Source organism: Nesoenas mayeri, assembly GCF_963082525.1.
Source record: "Nesoenas mayeri genome assembly, chromosome: 2".
In the NCBI taxonomy this organism is placed as follows: Eukaryota; Metazoa; Chordata; class Aves; order Columbiformes; family Columbidae; genus Nesoenas; species Nesoenas mayeri.
In genome coordinates, this window is record NC_137543.1 from 42,135,590 (window position 1) to 42,158,073 (window position 22,484).

Genomic DNA, 22,484 nt, shown 5'->3' on the forward strand with positions numbered 1-22,484 from the left:
AAAAGAGAAAAGAAAAATAGAAACATATAAAAGAAAGAGAGAGACAGACATCACTTTGGACAAATTCAAACCAATCTGATGCAACCTGATTGTTGGACTGATTTAATGATACACCAAGTTTGAGATCTGGTTTGACAGACAAAGAAAATAGGGTGGATGTAATTTTTTTCAACTTTAGTAATACATATGATTGTATAATATTTTGATTAAGACATTATAACACAGTATTCAGATGATTCTTACACGGGCTCAACCTGGCTGATAATGAGATAATGTGTCTAACTGGTAAGTTTCCAAATGCAGCTGTAAAAGGAGAATATTTTCAAACACATTTCATTGTAGAGAGGCCAGTTGATAAGCTTATGCTTTTTAATGTTTAACTGGAAGAAAACAAGATTTTAGAGATGATGCAAAAATAATTGCTAGTTATGACACTTGAAGAAATAGGGTGCTAAATTGAAGAGTTCTCTGAAAAGATTTGTGAGAGTTAAATCACTGGAAAGCCTGCCTTCCAGTGATTCAAGCAGCTTAATCTATTTAACTTGTCAAAGGCATACTTATTGCTTAATGTCATAAATACAGTCAAAGGCAAAAGAAATTTGGTATGAGAGAGCTATCCAGGCTAACAGTCAAAAGCTTTTAACTTCCTAGAAGTTAAAACTTGACAAATTTTGACAGAAAATAGTGTGATTTTATTTTATTTTATTTTTTTAAAATAGAATAATATGTAAACTTTGAAACAATTTTCCAACTAGATGAGCACTTCATCACTGGAAGGCATTCATTCTGAGTTAGATATATTTTCTAAACTGTGTAAATTGATGTTAATTCAGCTCTTATTGCATTGAGGAAAATGGCTGAATATTTCATTTACTGAAAAATGCAGACTTGGATTGACCATAACTTCTTTTTTTTTTTTTTGATAAATCAAGCTAATAAAGTCAGCTGTATTTTGTTTTAAAATTACCTTGTTTATTAAAAAATGAAACAAATGTGTCATAGAATTCACTCACACAACTTTTCCTATCTAACATAAGTCTATAGTCAGACAATTGGTTAATTAAGATAAGGTAGCCACCTCCTGGGAGCTTCTGCTTCACTCCTTTTCTGCAGAAGAAGCTCAAACTATCACATTAGAACTAATGTGTACAGTACAGGCAGCTAAAGCTAAGTGAGATGCATTTCATCTTTAGAAACGTAATTGATGTAATTGATGTTTGAGCTCTATATATAGAAAGGAAGATGCCCCTCCTAGAAATTTTTTTGTGTGTTAATTAATTTTATCCAATTTTTAATTCTTGGCAACTAAATTTTACATTTTTTCTTGACCTGCAAGAATATGTCTGGAAATCAAAATGAATTATTCACACAGCTCTAATCCATTGGCCGGTATCATAGAGGCAAACTGGGTGATTGCAATGGCATATTCTGGCTCTGCCTTCTATAAATCTGTTGCTGACTGAAACTATGGACCAGGGAATACCATCCTGGAGGTATCACTGACAACTGCATATGGTTCAGAAATTTGCCACTGTCTCCTAGGTTTATATAAAGCTTTAGTTATGTTCTTTCTTTCTGCTTTTCTCCTCACAGTTTCTGACAACATCCACCATTCTTTCCTTCACTGGGATGGAATTCCACATTTTCCTAGTTTCCATATGAATAATCTGGATGACCAGATTCACTTCTGTACTACAATAACCTGGCCAGAGGCCTATCACTGTGATTAATACATTTGGATCAATGGCATTTTGCAATTAGTTAATCATTATGTCAGGTATCCTTTCCATAAGAGAAGGTTTATCTGCAGTTACAAAACAGTAGCATTCTAGATGTGATGGGATGTGGATGCTGCAGACGAATATTGACTTCCCACTAGCTGCCACAGTGCACTGTCCCACATTCTGGCTCTTCTTAGTGTATTCTGGCACATATGGATTTTTTCTTGAAGTTTTTTTTTGTTTGTTTAATTGTCAATGCTTAATCTGTGAGTACTGATACTGAACACCAACAGTCACCTCTCACTGAGAATTTTTGTATGTGCCGCAGTTACCATGGTACCTGAGCAGTTGGTCTAAATATAGGGCAGGATAAAGGATATATCTTTCAACAACTAATAGAATGAAGTAAAAATTCACAGAGATTTTAATGCTCCAGTACCTTAGACTTCTTAAAATACTGGGCACTTTCAACATACTGAGATTAAAATACTTAGATATCAGTCATAACATAGTGTAGTTTACTGGCTTTGGTGGAACTGATCTGAAAAAAGCCGCATTCTCAAAGAGGAAATTTGTGGATAACTCACAGCCATATGACAGAGCACACAGCAACTCTATCAAAGACCATATAAAGAAGCACAAAGAATTTCATTCGCTGAAAAATGTTAGGTGCCAGAAGCAATATTGAGATACCATAAGGATTTCACAAAACTGAGCCCTGTTTTTTACAGAATGTCTGTTCTGAGTATACTTCGTTCAAGATAGTGTTTGTAGCGGGTATCATTTATCAGGCTTAAACTGACTCATGAAGTATGAATAAATAGAATTAGGATTTCATGAAAGCTGAACCGCATGAAGTGTGCTGAAATTGCTTTGTCTATCCTTGCCGTTTTTAGAAGAACATTAAACAAGGCATCAATGTCATAGCAATTGGAAAGAATACAATTCTTGCAGCACTGCTCCTCACATTCATTTGTCTGAGTAGATCATCAGAAGCTCAGATCTCTCAATGATGGTGCTACTCTCTTAAACATGAGGTGAGCTACAGGGAGCTTACTGGTGAATACCATGGACATTACTTTATCTACCAGTTCTCTGATGGTTTCACAGGTGTAAGGACTCTGGATAGACATAAATCAACCTTTCAGATATAAGAAGCTAATTCAATCTTTTACTATCATGTAACTCAGCTCACGTAAATAACAGACCTCTTAAATGATAGAAGAATATCTCCAATCCACTGCAAAGTCCCCTGCATATTTCAACAATTCTATGTATTTCTGCATTGCTAAACCATTTTTTTGTAACAGTCCTGACATTCTGTGAGATTAACACCGTATTTTGATGTGATTTCTAACAGAAACACTGTTCCGGTTCACTAGCTGTTACTGTATAGTCAGGGGGAAAATTATCACATGGAAAAGCACGTTTTAAAATGTCAGAACAACTGTTAAGATTCTGAATGCAAATTCTGTGTCTGTTATACTACAAAATCCTCCAAACCACCAAGTCCAGATTCTCTGACTGCAGGGGTGCTCGACACAATATGTGATTGGGTTGGTATGAAAAGAGACATTCTACACTTGAGAGTCTTTTTGGAGTTACTTATAAAGGGAAGAAAACATTGGGTAATTTCCAAAACATGTCACGAACAAAATGTTGCTGCAAAGGCAGGAGTCTTGCTTGCAGAATCAATTTACACTTTGTCAATTAACCAAATACCTCTATTTTCACTGAACAACAAGTGAACCAAGACTTTTCTGTGTTTCTTCATTACTCATCTACAAGCACTTTCTTCTTAGAGCCCTAAAATATTTTGATGCTGATATCTACTTTTAGAAATATAAGGATATTGTGTTACATTCACACACTACTCATGTAAAATGTCAAATAAGTAATGAAGAGATGGGTACATGCCAGGTCTGCCTCTTATTCTGTAAAACAGAAAAATTCTGTGCCTTGCTGAAGTAGACACAAATACTATGAAAACACCCTTCAGGTTATGAATCTTTGTAGTTCATTTCTGTTCTGTTAGGCAACATATCTGGATGTGCATCCCTGGTCCCTCTTCTTTAAAAACTACCAGTCTAGAAATCAGATTGCTCATTTGTGGAATTATGATTTAAGAAAAAATCGAGTAAAACTTACCTTAAACTAACTTTACTCCATGAGGACAAAAAGACTGCAGATCTAAAACCCAGTGACACAGTTTATCAATAAATAATTGGATTTCAACATTAGGGAAGACAAATATGCCCTTATCAAAACTGAATATCCTAATCTACAAATGTTTTGCCCCTTAAAAACAAAGATTTAAACTCTCTCACTTTTCTTATGAATAAGCATTTCAAGTGCACAAAATCCAGCCCCCTTCCACTACCACTCAATTCATGAGGCTGGGGGTAGTTAGAGGCTGAGCTCCTCCTAATCCCATATATCATGCCTCTGCTTTGGCCACCCATTGAAAGTGATTTGCAAGCTCTTTTGCTTAGAGAAACTCTTATTTGTTTGGCAGCCAACACCATCAGAAGGAAATAGTTTATTGCATGATATTTCTAATCCAAAAGGGAGACAGAAGGTTAGAATATCATAGTCACAGTATTCAATGAGATTTCAGAGAGGTAGAAGAGTGCACACACTATAAGAAAGACAGGTAGCACTGTCTATTGTAAAATATGCTCAGCATTTCTGGATGTGAGAAACTGGTGTTTTGGTGTTTCTTTTTCTAAACTTGAACTATTCCAACACAAATTTTCTGTAATAGATGTTTATTTCAGAATGTTTGTTAAATTGTTTTAATCTTCAAATTTGTTTTCAAATTAAGATCTGCAGAAAACATGAACATTTTGTTTATTCCATGTTTGAAAAATCTAGTGACCTTTTTAGCTGAAAATTTCATACCTCTCTCCCAAACCTCCAACAGGGACCAGGTTTTATGTCAAAGACATACATTTTGCTGTAATCTTCCCACATTTCTGCAGCATATTCAGTAACCAAATTCCCTCTAAGTTCTGTTTATACTGAAAAGGCTACAAGCAAATGCATCTCCAGCAGCTGTGCTGGTCTTTGACTGCTCTATATTTATGAGCTTCAAGACACTCACAGTATCACACAGTATCACAGTATGTTTGGGATTGGAAGGGACCTCAAAAGATCATCTAGTCCAATCCCCCTGCTGGATGGTAGACCTAAGAAAACTAGAGGGTAGTTGTTGACTGTCTGGAGATAGATCAAGAGCCGGACTGAGGAGTAGACGCAAAAGCCAGAGAAAGGACCTTTTAGCCTGAAGAATGGCATGGGAAGAAAAGAAGTATTAAAGGAAACTGAGTATCTTTATAGCTCTATTGTCAAGCAAGTACACAGGAAAACCACTGGTCTGCCACTGAAGACCTTCAATATTTGCAAAATTGAACCTAAAAGCACTTGATATAGTCACTTTGTCCCTTGTCAGTATTGTTAGCAACAGCTATAAAAGCATCAGTATTTCCCACATAAGATAGACAGAGATGTCAGTACATGTGTACTTACAATCAGAGCATTGCAAACTGAACTTCATAGACTCTATTCTACTCCCATTAAGTCCACGTGAATTGGATTGAGTTCTAAATGTGAAAAGTATCATGCAGAAATTCTAAGTATACCTTTCCTTTAGTGAAATTATCATCTTCTTTTCTGATTAATTTTCTTCTGCCAGTATCTCCTAACAGGCCTTGCAGCATGACATACACATCTGCATCTGTTCCTGACCCAGGGGATGCTCCCGTAGTGATATAGAGAACATAGCTTTTCACTGTTGTGAAAAAGAGATCAAAGGTTTATCAAAGCTTAATCAGCTAAAAAAATATTAAGTTATTTAAGAAATTACTACTATTATATTTCCATTTTTTGTCCTGCCCAGAGTGATCAAAAGGCCAAACTATACTATATTACTAAGAAAAGCATACAAAAGCATTTTAATTATAATTTAAGAACCACTGCTGTAAGAAATAAGCTAAATTGTTTGTAAGTGAGCCTGAAACACAGGCAGAAGAGAAAATGAAAGAAAAATAAACACATCACAAATCATTATAAAAACAGGTAAATAATTACCACACCCTTGCATACATTCAAATATATAACAATCCTATGAAACAGTTCGCAGTCTATGGATGATACTAAATTACTCAGAAAACATATCTCTGCTCTGATCTTCACAGAGTTCAAACGAAGCTGAACTCTGTCAGAAAGATGGCAACTTTTGTATTTCCTCTGGATGGTCATTCAGTCAGTGGCTGCAGTTATTGGCCTCAGCAGCAATTTTCCAGAAATGTCATGTGTTCTCCAACACATCATCTTACTTAAACTCTTCAGCTGAACATTTCTTGGGTGATTGTTTATGTTAAGTATCTGTTTGTACGCCCAGAGAAATGCATAACACACTGGCCCCAAAAATAAGAAAGAAGCTGCATCCCCAAAAACATTCAGTTGAAAAAGAGAAAAAAATACGGGGAGAAGGTAAAGAAAACAGTATCTGTCCTCACATTGAATGCTCCTTGGAAAGAGGAGTGGCATTTGTAAAGATTTAAAAATCTGTGCTCTTCCAGAAAACAAACAAACAAAAAACAAAATAGCAACAAGAACAGCAAATAAAGCAAACAAAAAAAACCCCACAACACAACAACAGCAGAAAAAAATAAATGAACACACTTATTTAAAAGACAATGATCCTTCCCAGGGAATACCCCAGGAGTACTCTTCGTAATTCAAGGAGCTTCTGCCTGAGTGTTTTATTCGAGACAAGCTTTGAAAGCACAGCAGATGAGGCAAGAAATGCACAGATTATTTGGACTATTGATCTAAACTCTTAAATCCTGGGAAACAGTTGGAGGAGATTGGGATATTCTCATGGTAGAATATCCATTTAGGACAAGAGCTCTTCCATTCTTCATTTACTTTGGTTATAAAACCTCTTAAGAAACACAGAACAAACTAAAATAATCCAGTCTTGAGGTGATTAAAGTACAACTTGCATGAAGGAGTTTCATGACATATATTTGCTAGGTCACAGAAAGAGAATGCCTGAAATTCTAGGAACAGAAAAAGATGAGCCATGGATCTCCTTCTTATACAGTATCAGAGTTATTTCTTCTGGATTACCTCTCTTTCCTCTGGGAGAGAACCAAATCATATTATTAAGAAAAAAACCTGAACTGTTCAAAACTTTTAAAATATTTTCAGTGCAGTATGCTTGCTCTTCTATGTGTCACAAACTGATATCAATCAGACTTGAATGCACAATGCTCTTTTAGAGGGACTGAGATCTTTTTTTTTTTAATCACTGGAGTGGATTGAGCCCAGCCAAACATCACTGGCTAAAATGAGTACAAAGTATCTGCCAAATCCCTTGGACTACTCTGAAAATTTTAGGCATTATCATTGACCAAACCTTTTCCAGTGTTTCTGATTTGGGACAAACCTGTTGGAAAAGGAGAGCCGACTGTGAGAACTGGAAGCTCAACCACTCTTCCTCCTTCTTCATCTGCAAAGTTGTGACAAAAGGGAAATTCCAGAACATTTTCGCTTTCTCTGTGTTGAAGCTTTACCTTAGGAAAGAGCAAAAAGAAATACCTTCAGCATCTGTTGTGCTCTAATAAAAGCTAAAGCAAAAAATACACTATTAAACAGCTATGACACATAATCTCAATATTAAAAAGGAAAAATAAATACATTTTTAAAATGCTTTTGCAAGTGGCCTCTTAAAAGAGAGGGAATAGATGTTTTTCCTAATTAAAAATAATTAAAGTGTTGTTAATATTACTGCTGTAGAAACTATAGTAAAGGAAAAATAATAGGGATGGTTCAAAAAGTTCCTTTATATAGCCTAGTCATCTAGCATATGGAAGAAAAAGAAGCGTTGATATGCCTATTTCAGCTTGTGAGAAATGTCAATATGCCACAACATTTTTCATTGCAGAATGTTTTCTCATTCTAAGTAACAGAGAAAGAAAATGAACTGCTTCTGGGAAAAACTGAAAAACAGAAGTTAAGAAAATTTTATGGTGTGTATATATGCCTATACATGTGTATCATAAGAATAAATGGAGTGTGTTGCTAAATATTTTTAATCTCTATGAAATTCTGTTTATAAACTAATAAAAGTGTGATCCTGACCTAAGGATTTTATTCTTCCTATAGGGAAACATATTATAATAATGAGTTGTCTTACACGATGATACTATCTGCTACACTAAAGAGATAAAGTCCCCTTTTTGGAACAACTTAAAGCTGGACCAGACAACACATTTGAAAATATATTGCAGGAAATAATCCTGCTTTGAAAAGGGTACAGAAAATTCACTCATTTGTTTCTTCATGACCAATCTCACTAAAATGACCAAATGCTTAACCCTGCTCAACCGTCTTTGGTAAGCAATTGTCACTGGGAGATGGCAGCTTTATTTGTGTCTTCAAAAGACTCCTATTATTTTTCATTATGACGGAAATATCGAAAATATTTTTAAATGAAGTATAAAGTATGTTAATACGATTTCCGTTTCATAGTAACATCTGCATTCCTGAACAGTTGCCTGAAAATCAGATTTCATTTACTATGCTTTATTTCTTCAAAAAATGAAAGAAGCAAGAATAAAGGTGTTAACTATTATATGCTTCAGAAATCAAGCATATCTTAATTTTGTTCCGAACATTATCGTATAATTATTTAAATTTCCTTAAAAACATCAAGATAATTATTTTGCAGTTACGATTTTAAAAGTGAATTCTGAATCTAAATATGGAATTCAACCAACTGCACCTGCATTTACCTGTGACAGAAGAGGGAAATCTCAGACTCTCTGTGAAGTCCAATCTTTTAAAATCAAAATAAAATAGCATAAAAATTACCATTCTGGTTCTAACCAGCAATGTAAATAGACTGCTAACCTGTCTTTAATAACAGATATTATCCACAACCTCTTCTGTCAACCTAGTTATTTCATACAAGGTGTCCTTTAGGCTGCGATAGAGTTAATTTTCTTCCTAGTAGCTGGTGTAGTACTGTGTTTTGGATTCAGTATGAGAATAATGTTGATGACACACTGATGTGTTGGTTGCTACTAGGTAGTGCTTACACTAAGTTGAAGACTTTTCAGCTTCCTGTGCTCTGCGAACTGGTGGTGCACAAGGAGCTGGAAGGAGACACATCCAGGACAGCTGGCCCAAACTGGCCAAAGGGATATTCCATACCATATGATGTCATGTTCATTATATAAACTGGGGATAGCTGGCTGGGAGGAGGCAACAGCTGCTCAGGGATGGGATGGGCATCAGTTAGTGAGTGATGAGCAATTGCATTGTGCGTCACTTGTTTTGTGTATTCTACTATTATTGTTGCTGTCATTATTATTATTGTTGTTGTTACTGTTGTCAATTAGTGTTATTTCCCCTTTCTGTCCTATTAAACTGTCTTTATCTTAACCCAGGACTTTCTCTTCTTTTTTTTTTTTTTTTTTTTAATTCTCTCCCCCATCCCACTGGGGTGGAGCGAGCGAGAAGCTGTGTGGTGTTTGACTGTCTGCCAGGTTCAACCACAACATGAGGATTCAATCACTCCTGCTACAAAATCCATGGAATAAAAAAGGAAATGTTTTCCTAAACCCCCAATAATTTGCATGTACCCCAAAGCAGGGAAAACTATATTTTTTTTTATTTTTCTAATCCTACCTAACATAAATGTGCATCCTTTCTTTACCTTTATAAATGATAATGAGTTTTTTTTATTAGTCAGCTTTGAGTCATTGTTCTGAGCTAATTAAGTAAAGTAGGCTAACAGATATCACTGTTTTCAGCTGCTGAGTTTCCGTTCTGAAATTTTTACTGTGATCCACGGTCTCCTACAATATCCAAGAAGCAGTCTAAATTTTATCAATAGATTTGTTAGATGACTGCTTCATCTGGCTACCAAGACGAAATTAACAGCCTGCCTACCGGTTAAATGTCGGGGAGCTCCTGTCACTAATAGCATGTATTGGACAGGAAATTTTTTTTTTCACCAGTTTTTAATGAGAACAAAATACAAATATTAATGGGCAAAAGTGTGTCTCCAATTTGAAAGATGATTCTTTCCCTTAGACTTCTTTTTATTTTGGCAACATAAGAAGATAAAGACGTTTTTTGTATAGTGAAGTGTCACAGCAATTTCAGCGTGATGTCAGATTTTAGCTTCAGCATCTTGGACATCAGAAGAAAGATTGTCACTTTTACTATTCACTTCTTTTTTTCATATGCCAACTCTAAAGGCAGATATTTTCATCAAAGGGCATTCCTAGTGTCTGGCTTAATTATTTGCCTTGGATCACTGGATCTATAACATGTAACAGCCAATTTGGAGTTATGTAAATACTGCGATGTGTGCCAGTGGCTACAGTTCTGAAAAGAGATATATAGATGATGGCACATCTGTATAAATGCCCTCCAGATATCCATGTAAGTTTACAAGATCTTTGTTGTCCATAGCTACCGTAATAAACATTTTGAGCAGTCTCTGATGTCATCACTCTACAAGTGCTGTTACCAGATGAGCTTGCTTTTGTAAATTAAAAATTATGTAATTTCAGATGGAACTGGAAACTGCAAACAATAGCCATAGAATATGGGGAGAGGTGCAGAAAGGAGAATTTTACAATAAATACTTAATCTATAATTGCCTTAGTTTTATTTTTTACCTCACGGCAATGCCAAGTCTCTCCTTCTCCAGCTTCTTCAATTTCTAGGCGAACTTTGAATAGAATGTTGAATTTCTTATTTAGTTCAACTGAAGTCTCATAAATCTCCTTTTTCTTAAGAGATCCTTTGGGGAATATGACTGAGGTACTGGTATCTTTTTCACCACATACAGTTAAAGACATTTTAGGATTCACAGAACTAGAAGAAACATCACTAGTTGTGACAAAGACATTCCAAGTCCCTGTTGAAACAAAGCAGTAGAAGAAACATAATGGGTTTGTTGAATATCCAAAATAAGACAGCAATTTGTAACAGGCTGAGTTAGCGAGTGGCTAGCAAACCATTCCTACCTTTGGACTAGCTAAAATATTGGCACTTAATAGGTTCATTCAATGTCATTGATTTAGTGATGAAGTGGATTTGGACACCAGCCGTTCCGCAGTGACTGCTGACCCTCGAGAGATGGGCCAGCCCAGTAGCACTGTGCAGATAAGACTGCCAGTTCTATATTAGACACTTATGATGAGCCACGCCAATCTGTTGATTATTTCCCCTCATAGATGTCTCCTCTGATGATTTTATTCTTTTTCTCACTAATCACCACTGAAAAGCAGTATTTTCTACTAGATAGTACTAGTTATCATATTTGTCTGTGGTCTAGAGAGGATATTTTTTTCATTTTAACTTTTTGAGAAGCTACTTAAACTAGAATGTCAAAATTTGCTGCATATATTCTATAACAAGATGCTGATGGGATAAACTGGTTCAGAGCTTGATATGTGATGTTTTTATCACAATTCACCAAAAATATCATGCCAGCAAAGTACAAAACTTTGTCAATTTCATCTGTAATGAAGTGATGTTTGGTAAGAAATTTAAAATAGTCCTATACAACAGCACATGGATTTGCCTATTTTAGGGACACAGAAAATGCTCAAAGACAGAAGGTCTGCTTTTCAAAAAGTAAAACATTTTAAAAAAAGAGAGATATATTGAAAAGGAATAGTAGCTCATGTTCAAAGTAAAGATCTGGTTTGAGCACTTAGTATTTTCTAAAAGAATTGACAGTCATGTGAAAGCTCATAAGGACTGCAGATTGATATCAGGTGGCGTCTTGAGTAACTTCTGTAATGCTACACTGAACAGATATCTAGTAAAAATCCCAATCAACAAGACAATTTTCAGGATGAGAAAATTGTGCCCATAAAAAAAATCCCACTGATTTAGCTAGCCTTAACACATTCATTCACATTAATAAAATATACGGAAAATTCAGGGTGATCAAACCCATGTTTTTAATTTTAAAGAAGTCATTAGTCCTACAGAGAGTCTTTGGTCATATGGACTGGTGCAAAATTGAACATGACCATTTTTTGGTTAAGATAACTTAGATCTGCTTATGCAAAGTGAGGCAGAGTACAGATTTAATAATTTCGAGTAGCTATTTTGTATTTACTTGGAGTAACAGAAACTGTGATTTTCTGAGTTTATGTCCCTAGTCTTGTAAGGTCTGTCTTTCTAACCACAACAGGAAAATCTTTATCTCCTACTATAAACTAATGCAAATACAGCTCTATTACTTTAGAACAAGTGAAACTCTGTGCTATAAATTCAGGACTTGGGGAAGGTAAAAAGTTAGCACTCACTGTCTTTAAAATAATATAAAATAACTTCAGATATTATGGCTTTGTGGATAATCTTAAATAGCTACTATTTTCACATCTATGAATATTTAGTAGAAATGAAACCAATGATATCCATGAAAAAATTGAAATAAAATGAAAATTCATCACTTTCCATGTGACATTATCCAAGATTTTTTTAACCTTTAAGTACTGAAACATTATACTAACCCTTTAAACTATCAACGTATAACTGCCTAGGAACACTGAATGGAAGAACTATCTCTGTTAGATCATACAGCACAATAAGCTGCTATTATATGTTAAGTATATTTTATAATCTCTGATATATTTGCCAAGATCCAGTTTAAAAGCAGCTACATTAAGCTTCTTTACTTCTCTTTAGGTAAGCCTAGAAGAGAGCTATGCTAAAAATTCTTTCTTTCTTAGAAATCTTCTAATTCTCACAGAGTGGCATTAATGGACTCTTGAAACCCATTTGTTTTTACAACTTTACTTGTTAGCTTAGAAAACTCTTTTGCCCCTTGACGTGTAAGCTACTTTTAATTTGATAGATCACAACTGTGTCTCTTTTGAGTGTTTAATTTGTTAGTCTGAATATATCAACTTTTTTATTCCATATCTTTTCACAACAAAAACTTGCCATATTCCCAGTTATCATCTTTTTTACTACTATTCCAGCTTGAACCTGGCCTTCTGGACAGAGGTAAGCACAACTGCACACAGCATTCCCAGTGAAATATCACTGTTTCTCTGTAGTGGTATTAATTCCTTTCTGTCTTCACTGATAATGCCTACATACACTGTGAAGTCATAGTTACTTTACCCATGGCTACATCACATTACTGTCTCAGAAATTACCCTGTGATCATCAAAACCCAGGTAACTCTCCTAGCCATATCCTGTTGATTAAATCTTGTAGCAGAAATCATGACAAAACATGGGAATACAGACCTAGTAACAGTTTTAGACTCTTAGTTAGTAATTTCCTAATAAAATAAATGGAAATTAGGAACCTGTAGTAGAATTAAGAGTTCAAATTTTTAGTTTGTTTTGCACCTAATTGTATTCAAGCTTTGAGCCTCAGAACTCAGTTCAATTGTTTTGCTCCAGCTCCCGAAGTTTATCAGACAACCTCTTCATCCTCCTGACAGTATCCCAGCTATGTAGCACCAACAGATTTCATCAGCATGTTCATTGTCCAATCTCCAGCTGTTTACAAGACTTCATTTTATGCTATTTTTCAGTTTCTTACTATTACCTAATAATTTTCCTATAAAGCAAATAAAATCAGCACTGAAATTTAGGCAAATTAGATATCATTATGTTTCTCTTACTGGAAAATATTTCTAAAGACTATCAAATTTCTTTTAGAGTCTAACGAAGTCATAACGTATTCTATCTCATTTCCTATTTGCCTCTATTATCTTAACTATTCTTCAAAGCATGTTATAAGGGGTTGCTTGTGATTCATGATTAGGTCTATATTCACCTAAATTATGCTTTCTGGTTTTTAGATGGAGTTATTACCTTTGCCGTTTTCAAGTTGTACCTATTCTCTTTATAAAATTATTTGAAATCCTTGCTACAAGATCTGACACTTCATTTCCTAATTCCTTCAATATTCTAAGCTAATGACTCCTTTGGTTGGCACTGTTTGACTAGATGAAACTCAAAGTTCCATTTGCATTCCAGATTTTATGATTTCCAATAATTTCATTCCTGTTAGTAATTTTAGTTTTGCTTCTCTTGCCAACATTAAGGATCCTTAATGAAAACAGAGATAAAGTATTCAATTTGTTTAGGGATATTACTTACATTACCTTCAGTCTGCACTCTACTGTTCCTGCATAGTCACACATCTTTCTAGGTTCTTTTTTATAAGTAAATGGTTGAAGAACCTTTACTATTTTTTAAAATTCTTTATAAAGATTTGTCGCGGTTGAGATGGACAAATGACAAAGTTTGGTTCAGCTTGACATTTAGTAAGGCCCATTGTATCCATATACTTTCTGACCTGATTCCTTCTAAAGTGATTAAATACACAGACCTTAATTGATTTTTTAATAGATTCAGAGCTAAATATTAATAACTATAGACTGGAAAATATTAGTGAGTCTGCACCAATTTTTGAGGATTATCTGTGTGGGGAAACAGAGGAAAGAAAATGTTTTTACATAGCTATGTTCCAACTCGAATTAAGGTGCATAAATAAGGATGCAACATTTCTCTCACTTTTCATATTATCAGTGAAGAAAGATGTGACAGACTCTGACCAACCTTGGGCTTCTGCTCTGGATTACCCTCAGGAGAAGCCTGCTTCTCTCTGTGAATTATGTAGGGCACCTATATAATCTACTTTTTCAGAGACCTGGAATACTTGAAGTGGTGCAATACAGCTAATTCTTATTCTGAAGTTGTCAGTAGTCTAGCTGCTTATCCTATGATTAGATAATATTTCCGTGGTATTCTGTCCTGTTATCTAAGCAACACTATTTTTCTCTTTCCTTAGGTGATATATTTGTTAGTGGACCAAGTATGGGCAGCTAAATGCAAGGATATACACTACTAAATGTATGTGCAAATGTGTCTAATATAAAACTCTCTGAGCATAAAATGAAATATCCATAGAAATTAATACAGATCAGTTTACAAATTGCTGATTTAGAATGTAAATTCACACCTTCAGATTAGTTAAAATTTACATAGTTTAGTCTACCAGTTCTGACTCAGATTTCATAAATGGACCTAAACCAACATTTTACACCTCTTCAAGAAGATGTGAGAGAGCTAAGAAATCCAGTACCCTGGCAACACATAGAAGACTTATCATGTTTTCAGTATCTAAGTTGTTTCTGAATTTTGGTCTTTTTTTCCATTAAACAATTTTAATAAGATATTGGATTCAGGTCAACCAACTGCAAGAACTTGTGCCACTGATGTAAGTAAAAAAGAGAACTGCAAATAAAAGCAAATGGGGTTTTTTTGCAAATATATGAACATACGGGAAAATCTCATTCTGCTAGAAGAGTTTTTTAGCTCTTGTGATTTCATCACTGTTGCAGGAGCCTTCTGCTCTGCATTGACTGCCATATGGAACAACCTACCTCTTTCTGCTTCAGCTTTTTTTCTAGCCTCAACTGAAAACACAGTTCCTTCATTGTCTCTATCAGTTGACATCTCCCTTCTGCTCTAGTCTTTCTTCCCTGAACATTATAACTGTATTTACCAGCTCTGGAAAGTGTTTGGAGAGACAATTTGTGTGAGAGATCCAACTTACATTTAAGTTATATTATTTCTGTAGTTTGATTTTTGTTTTAAAAATAGCTAGAAAAATAATAAGAAGAATTACAATTAAAAAAAAGCTGAAAGTAGCTTTGAGGATTTTGGACCTTACCATAAATCTTTCCTGTCAACATTCCATTCCTGATTTTTCCAAGAAGTTTCAACATTCGTTCTGTCTGTGCATCACCAACTCCACTGTCTAACCATTGCTGGCAAGGAAATGCGTGTTGGCCATCAGTCTTGCCTGATTCATGGATGATAATTTGCTCCAGGTACCATCCAGCTCCATAACCCACATTATGGTGCTCAACAAGCACTTTGCTTAACTGTCCAAGGTCTACTGCTCTCATTTCAGAGACACAAACCTGAGAAGGTAAAGGCAAAATGAATAGCAAACTAATTAAACCATGCTTTTTGTCACCCATCTTTAGGATTATTATGTTTGGAAAGGCAGATTCCTTTCAGTACTGAAGCACCTTTTCCTTTCTGATAGTAAAGAAAGATATTATTGGCTGACATTCATATTTGGATACCCTACTCAGAAAATACGTGAATCCTTGAATATGTACATTTTTCCTTGTTCAATGTATCCTAGGCTTTATTATGAAAAACATTCCACTATTTGGGACAGAAAGAAACCTCAGATCTTTAATTTACTTACAGAAGTCCCATGAAAACTGAAGTTCAACCAGTCCCTCACAACTGAAACAAAGGGTATGCTTTAAATATCAGGATAGGCCTAGTAAACTGAACTTTGGTTTCAATAAGGCATTTTATTTTAAAACATTTTGAGGTCTTTTATATTCTAAGACATCCTATGTTTCAAATGGGAAGTTTCGTATTATTCAACCCTGAACAGAAATACTGACACTGTTGATGACTATGAAAACAAAGGAAGATACTGACGTTAGAAACTATAACTAAGGCTGTGCATGCATACAGGCAAGAATTGATGTGCTCTTCGGATGTAAATAGACATCTGTTTAAATATTGCTACAGCTACCAGTAAACAAAAGCTAAATGGCAACTGCACTAGTGCATGTTGGGATGAATAAATTATATGAGAGAATGAATGTGTTCCGTGTGAGAGATAATACGAGTGGGTGGGTAGATACATGGGCATGTGTGTGGGTGACATTAAAAAAAACCCAGATGGATAGTAGAAACAGATGCTATAATTTTTATTTTTTGCCAACCCATTTGCCACAAGGCAGAAAAAAAGTATGAGGACTAGAAAGCAATAAAGGGATGATTTTTAGAAAGAATGTCATCTGGTCCATTCTCCTGTCTGTGTCAGACTACTCTCTACAATGTGCTCAGAAAAAAAAAAAAAAAAATCAGAGTTATTATTCCTTTCACAGTCTTAGGACTTCAAGAATTTGTACCTTGTTATATCCACAAACTCCCCAGTTACCATGGCAAGTTATGCCCCTTCATGTAACGTATATGTAGCCTAAAATAAGAACTAGCTGTGAGGAACATCTTGTAAATAACTTTTTGGGATCACTCATTGCTTTTTAATTTTATTCCTTTTAGTTCTGAGCCAAATATAATTTTCTTGTCAGTCTACGTGACCCTTGACTTAGAGGAAATAGCCTGTATTGCTAATATTCATGTTCCTTCACAGCTAACTCTATCTGAAAAAAGGACCTATCATTAATCTCATTCTTTGTGATAATAATTAACAGTCATTAGACAACAGTGGTCATAATCACCCATTGTTGTCAATGAATTTTCATAATAATACATTAAATTGCCTACTTCCTCAGCATTAGCAAGAATGTACTTTTGGTTGATGTCATTACATTTGCTTTTTTTCCCCCTCAGTATGAAGACATTTGGAACTGCATTAAACACACTACTGGAAGTGTAATTAATGAAAACTAAACGTATTTTATTTAAATTGTCTTGCTTTAGACAAACTGTTAGCTGGATAAAATTACAATCCCCATTTATTTAACCCATTAAACTGGTGAAAAGGTTATACATACAAGTAATTAAAGAAATATAAACCAGCCTTACTTTCTACAGTAATTAAATCAACTATTTTCTTACACTTTGTTGTAATTTTCTGTATTCATAGCTTTTGCTTAAATTCTGGTCCTTTATCTATCAAGAGAGAGGCTTTTTTTCATATCTCAAGTTTCTTTAACTTTGTTTTTTTGCCCATCTATTCCATATTTTCCAGGGATATTGCTTACACAATCTTGTCCCTCAAGACATCTTGCCCTTTACATCCCTTCCTTTCATCTTCTAGTATTATATACTCTCACTAAAACCTCATTCTGATTTTTATATTAATCTACTTCTATGTATAAACAACATAAGACTGGTAGTAGCATGTCAGACCGCAGATCCGTCTGGTCCAACACCCTGTTGCCAACAGCTACCAAAAACAGATTTCTAGGGAAGAATTGAAAAATAGGACAAATATATAGAGTTGCTTCTTGAATATAAAGTCTCTCAGGTAGTTTGTGGTTCAGAGATTTCCTAAGCCAGAGATCATGACTTTGCACTTAATAGCCCCCAGTGGAAAGTTGTTTTCCATGAAAATGCACAATGGCTTTTTGCACCAACATGCATTTTACCATCTGCAACATCTTGTGCCAGAAAGTAAAAGAGATTAATTATGCACTGTGTGAAAAGCCATCTCCTTTTGTTTTGAATCTGCCACTGCAGGTTTCATTTAATGCTCTTGAGTCGTTGCATTTCATGAGAAAGTAGAATTACTCACTTTCTCTATGCCATTTAATTTTTCTTATCTCCCTCTACCTTCCTCTCATCATCCCTTTTCCAGGCCAAACAGTACTTCTTTGCTTAGTTGTTTCTTGTATGGAAGATATTTCATATCACTTGACATTTTTCTTGCACTTCTTCAGACAAGTGAATCAGAACAAAACACAGCATCTATTATGTATCCAGACCAGAGAACTTACTTGGCAGCACAACTGAATTTTCTTTTTTGGAGTGGCTGTTTTTTTCGTTTTTCTAATAATTTCTAAACATTTGATCTGTTCTGTTTTGGTTTGGTTTTGCCTCTACTGAGCAATGGGCCGACATGATTACAGAGCTATCCTAACATCAACATTACTTTCCTATGGAAAAAGTTATTTCAGAGCCTATCATTTTGCATGCAAATTTAAGGGAGTCTCCCCCTCACAGACATTGCTTCACATTTAAGTACAATTATTTTCATCTGTCATTTTATTACCTAGTCTCTCAACACAGTGAGGTCCTTCTGCAATAATTATTACCTTAACTTAGTATCACCAGAACACTTTGCTGTCTCACTGCTCAATCCTTTCAGAAGAACCTATTGCACAATGATGAAACAGGAACACCTAAAATATCTAAGCTGAAGAAAACTTTCATTGTCCACAGTACAAATACAGATCAACTGAAACAAGGGGTCTACTTGGGAAGACACTTAGCACTCTATTGCTCAATATAGTGGCTTTGATTTCTTGAACACCAACAGCTGTGTCACTGACTCTGTACTAATGTCCAGCTTGAAAGTGCCAAGTATTTCTTTTTAGACCTCCAGGTAATGTCACAGACTATGTACCTTTATGTCTTTTATTAATCCTTCTAATGGTCTATAAACTTTTTCCCTCAAAAGTGTCAAAAATTAACCTGTATTTTTAATAATATCATCCAGATAATCAACAATACAAACCTCTACCTATACTTTACTCATTCAGTTTGGACTAAGGCAGCAGGATTCTGCAAACAAGGACATCTTAAAACAAAACAAAAAGGGGTTGCAAGAATCTACAAGAAAAGAAAAATATGCCTAAGTACTTTGAATAGGAAGACTGTGGCCCAATTATTAAATATCTCTCAATGTATAGTAATTTCACTAGGTACCAGGATACTAAATACTTTTATGAATCTAACACTAGATTATTGCTCTGAAAATGAGAGATTAAGAATATTTTTAAAAGAAATATTTAATTTTCCTCAGTAGTTAGTAAAAACAGAGGTAAACGTCATTGATATGTATAAGCTTACTTCTTTTCATTCTTGCCTAAATACTTGGTTATCTTCATTTTACAGTAGGAAATGAGGGACACAAAGAAGGTAAAATGAGACCTGCAGATCATCAGGAAAATCAGTGACTGAGCTTAGAAATTAATGTAGGCATCCTGTCTGTGGATGCTCTGTACACTATATCACACCATCCATTTAGAGGATCAGCTGCCTGAAGATGGTACCTAGAGCTAAGCTGACAGAACTCTGACAAAGAAGGAAAAAGAGAAGTAGAGGAGGTGATGGCAAATTTTTTAAAAGGTTGCAAATGTATTACCAGAGTCAGAAAATTATATAGAAAAGTGTAAGTACAATAATTTGAAAGAAATTCTTCTACACAAGGAACAGTGAACAATCCATTGACAAAACATGCACAAAGGATAGACGTCTATAAAAGTAAGAATAGCAAGGAGAAGGTGACAAGGAAAAAACATTCACTGTGTCTTCCAGTAAAAGAGGGGAAATCAGAGGAAACTAATATGTGAAATTTTACACAGCTTGCAGGTCAAGTACCATCCATACTACCACAGGACACCGTGGTTGCTCATCATGTGTTAGAAAAGAGATTACATGAATCCATGGAAGAAAAATGATCAATGACTATGGAACATAAGGATGACATGGGTAGTTTCTGTGTTTCTGTGCTCAAGAAAATATTTTGACATTATAAAAGAAGAAACATCTAAAGGCAAGGCTAGCAAAGCAGTAGAACAGATTGCCTAGGAAAGTTGTGATAGCCATGAGAGATCTTAAGAAATTGTATGAAATAAGTATGGAGGGTCCTGCTTTATTGTACAGGATGAACTGATCAATTGAAAGGTCTCTTTAAATCCTATCTACAACAACAGATTTTAATGCAGCAGCCACAGGAAATAGTTCTGATATTTCTGTATCAGCTTCACAAGCAAACAAAAACTAAATCAGGCTGGATGGGGCTCTGAGAAACCTGATCTAGTTGAAGATGTCCCTGCTTATCACAGGCATTGTTGGACTAGATGACTTTTAAAGGTCCCTTCCAAATCAAACAATGTTATGATTCTAAGAACTATACTATGGAATTTTATATATTGTTGTGTTCAGTTCCAGTTTCTAAGAACAGTTCTTGATGGTTTGTGGGTTTTCCATTTATTGATACTTGAACTATTCTTACGCTGCAATTCAAATTCAGGTAAAACATCCATGTTCAGTAAGCAACACATCTTGTTCACAGGTTACTATGGCAGAACATCAATGCCTGCATTTAATAATTGAAAAAGTATGGTATTGGAAGAAAGTAATAAAATAAAACACGTAAAGCAAATAGGCAAGGAAAATAACTCAGTACGAACCTGTCCTCTTTCAAAATTTGAGTGTCTTAGTCTCCTTTTGCAGGAATCTCCTTGCTCTCCAAATACCGTGATAAATACATCTGCATCAGTCCCTGATGCAGGCAATGTTCCTGTATGAACACTGATTGAGTAAATAACTTCTGTCAAGAAAAATAAGTGGCACAAGACATTATCAAATCAGCCTATTCAGCAATGAAATTACCAAACATTATAAACCAATTTATTTTAGGCAAAAGATTAATTTCAAGACCAAGAAATGAAGTTATAACAATTGACATTAATGTTCACATCACAGTACAACACAGTACAGCATTAGAGATGAAATGTCCTTTATGAATCAATGCAACAACCCTTGTTTACATTACAGAAAAAGTAAATGCTGTCATAGTTCTGGAGTCTTATCCAGTGGCTGCTAAAATAAACTGAAAGAGTCACACTGATCCAAGGCTTTGTAAAAAGTTTTGAATTCTTGTAGGAATTAAAGATCTTAAATAGACTTGGGGTTTATTAACTCCAGCAACATTTCATCAAAGAAAAAACAAAGATATAACAGATGAAATCCACATTTTGTTCTGGATCAGCTGAATTCTGGTTTAGTCCGGCAGCTTGATAATTATGGGTAATATCAATTAATGTGTTCAAGAGAAATGACTCAGATATTTATCTAGATACGCATCGTTATGATTATTCTTTACCACAAAGGATGGCTTGCCATGACTTTTGGCTGATGAGTTATATAGTACATCTTCCTTGAGGCAGCATGGCAGAGGATTTTTTATGAATTCTGTAAGCTCTGTCAAGAACTAAATGTTATTGTTAAGATATATTTCCATTTGCAGTCTATCCTTCAGTTAGATATTAAATGCAAAAAGTTTTAAATGTTTTAACTAAGACTTTTGTTCAGAGAGTATAAGAAATGAGAATTCTTTCCTAAATATTTTATTAAATGGGATCAGAACAAAGGAAGATGTTATCATATTTTAAATACAATGATGAAATGAAACAGATCTACTGGGGCAGAAATGAGGCTTGAAGAACATCTGAAAGAGATTGTATTTTCTTTCTGTGATTCATGCCATTGTGACTTTGCACATGCCTTTTTAGAATCTGTGGTTTTGTTCCTCACCTAGTGTAAATCAGTAATTTTTTGAAAATTTCAACAGAAATATACTAATTGGACTTTGCACATTTTTCAGACTTCCAAATTGGTACTTGGCCTGGTGAAAACAATACATCAGTTTTTAAAAAACAATAAAATACTATTGAACAATACACCGTATTAAAAACTCCACAGTTTACACAGGTATATTAACTGCATCTTTAAAAATAACTTTGAGTGGTTTTTTAATATACATAAAGTGCTTTGCAATCTTGCCCATTGTGTTCATCCCATTAAGCAGTTCACAATTTTGTGTGCATGTGTGTGTGCGTTTGCTCATGTGTTTATTTTTTAGTTCAGCAGCATACCCCTGAGAGGTGGCTTGTCTGGCCTGACTGCTGCTAGCTCTGTCACAGTCTCAGATCCATCTTCTCCAAACAGATATTGGGCTTCAGTGTGAAAGCCCAACTCTTGTTTGGTGTCCAGGTCTTTTAGGCGAAGCTGTAGGCAGAATCAGAAGAAGAAATTTATTTATCTGAATTATTTCATTTCTCATTTCTGTCTCAAGAGAAACTGTTGTTTCTTCCTTTTATTAACACCTGCACACACTTTATAGAAGATACCCGATTCTGCATAACAAGAACTACAGTAGCTGCTACCAGCCACTGATTCTGCA

At 34.9% G+C, this 22,484-nt stretch overlaps 1 protein-coding gene across 1 annotated transcript in view; it reads right to left on the reverse strand.

Moving 5' to 3' along the window:
* The window catches only part of RP1 (RP1 axonemal microtubule associated), a gene marked incomplete at both ends in the record, with an annotated part of 176,037 nt that overhangs the window by 24,006 nt on the left and 129,547 nt on the right, over positions 1 to 22,484 (reverse strand). Inside the window, 6 exons of the mRNA XM_080364131.1 lie at positions 5,363 to 5,511; positions 7,177 to 7,303; positions 10,424 to 10,665; positions 15,465 to 15,717; positions 20,710 to 20,849; positions 22,177 to 22,309. Of these exons, the coding sequence (XP_080220257.1) occupies positions 5,363 to 5,511; positions 7,177 to 7,303; positions 10,424 to 10,665; positions 15,465 to 15,717; positions 20,710 to 20,849; positions 22,177 to 22,309 (1,044 nt within the window). The remainder of the gene's footprint in view (positions 1 to 5,362; positions 5,512 to 7,176; positions 7,304 to 10,423; positions 10,666 to 15,464; positions 15,718 to 20,709; positions 20,850 to 22,176; positions 22,310 to 22,484) is intronic.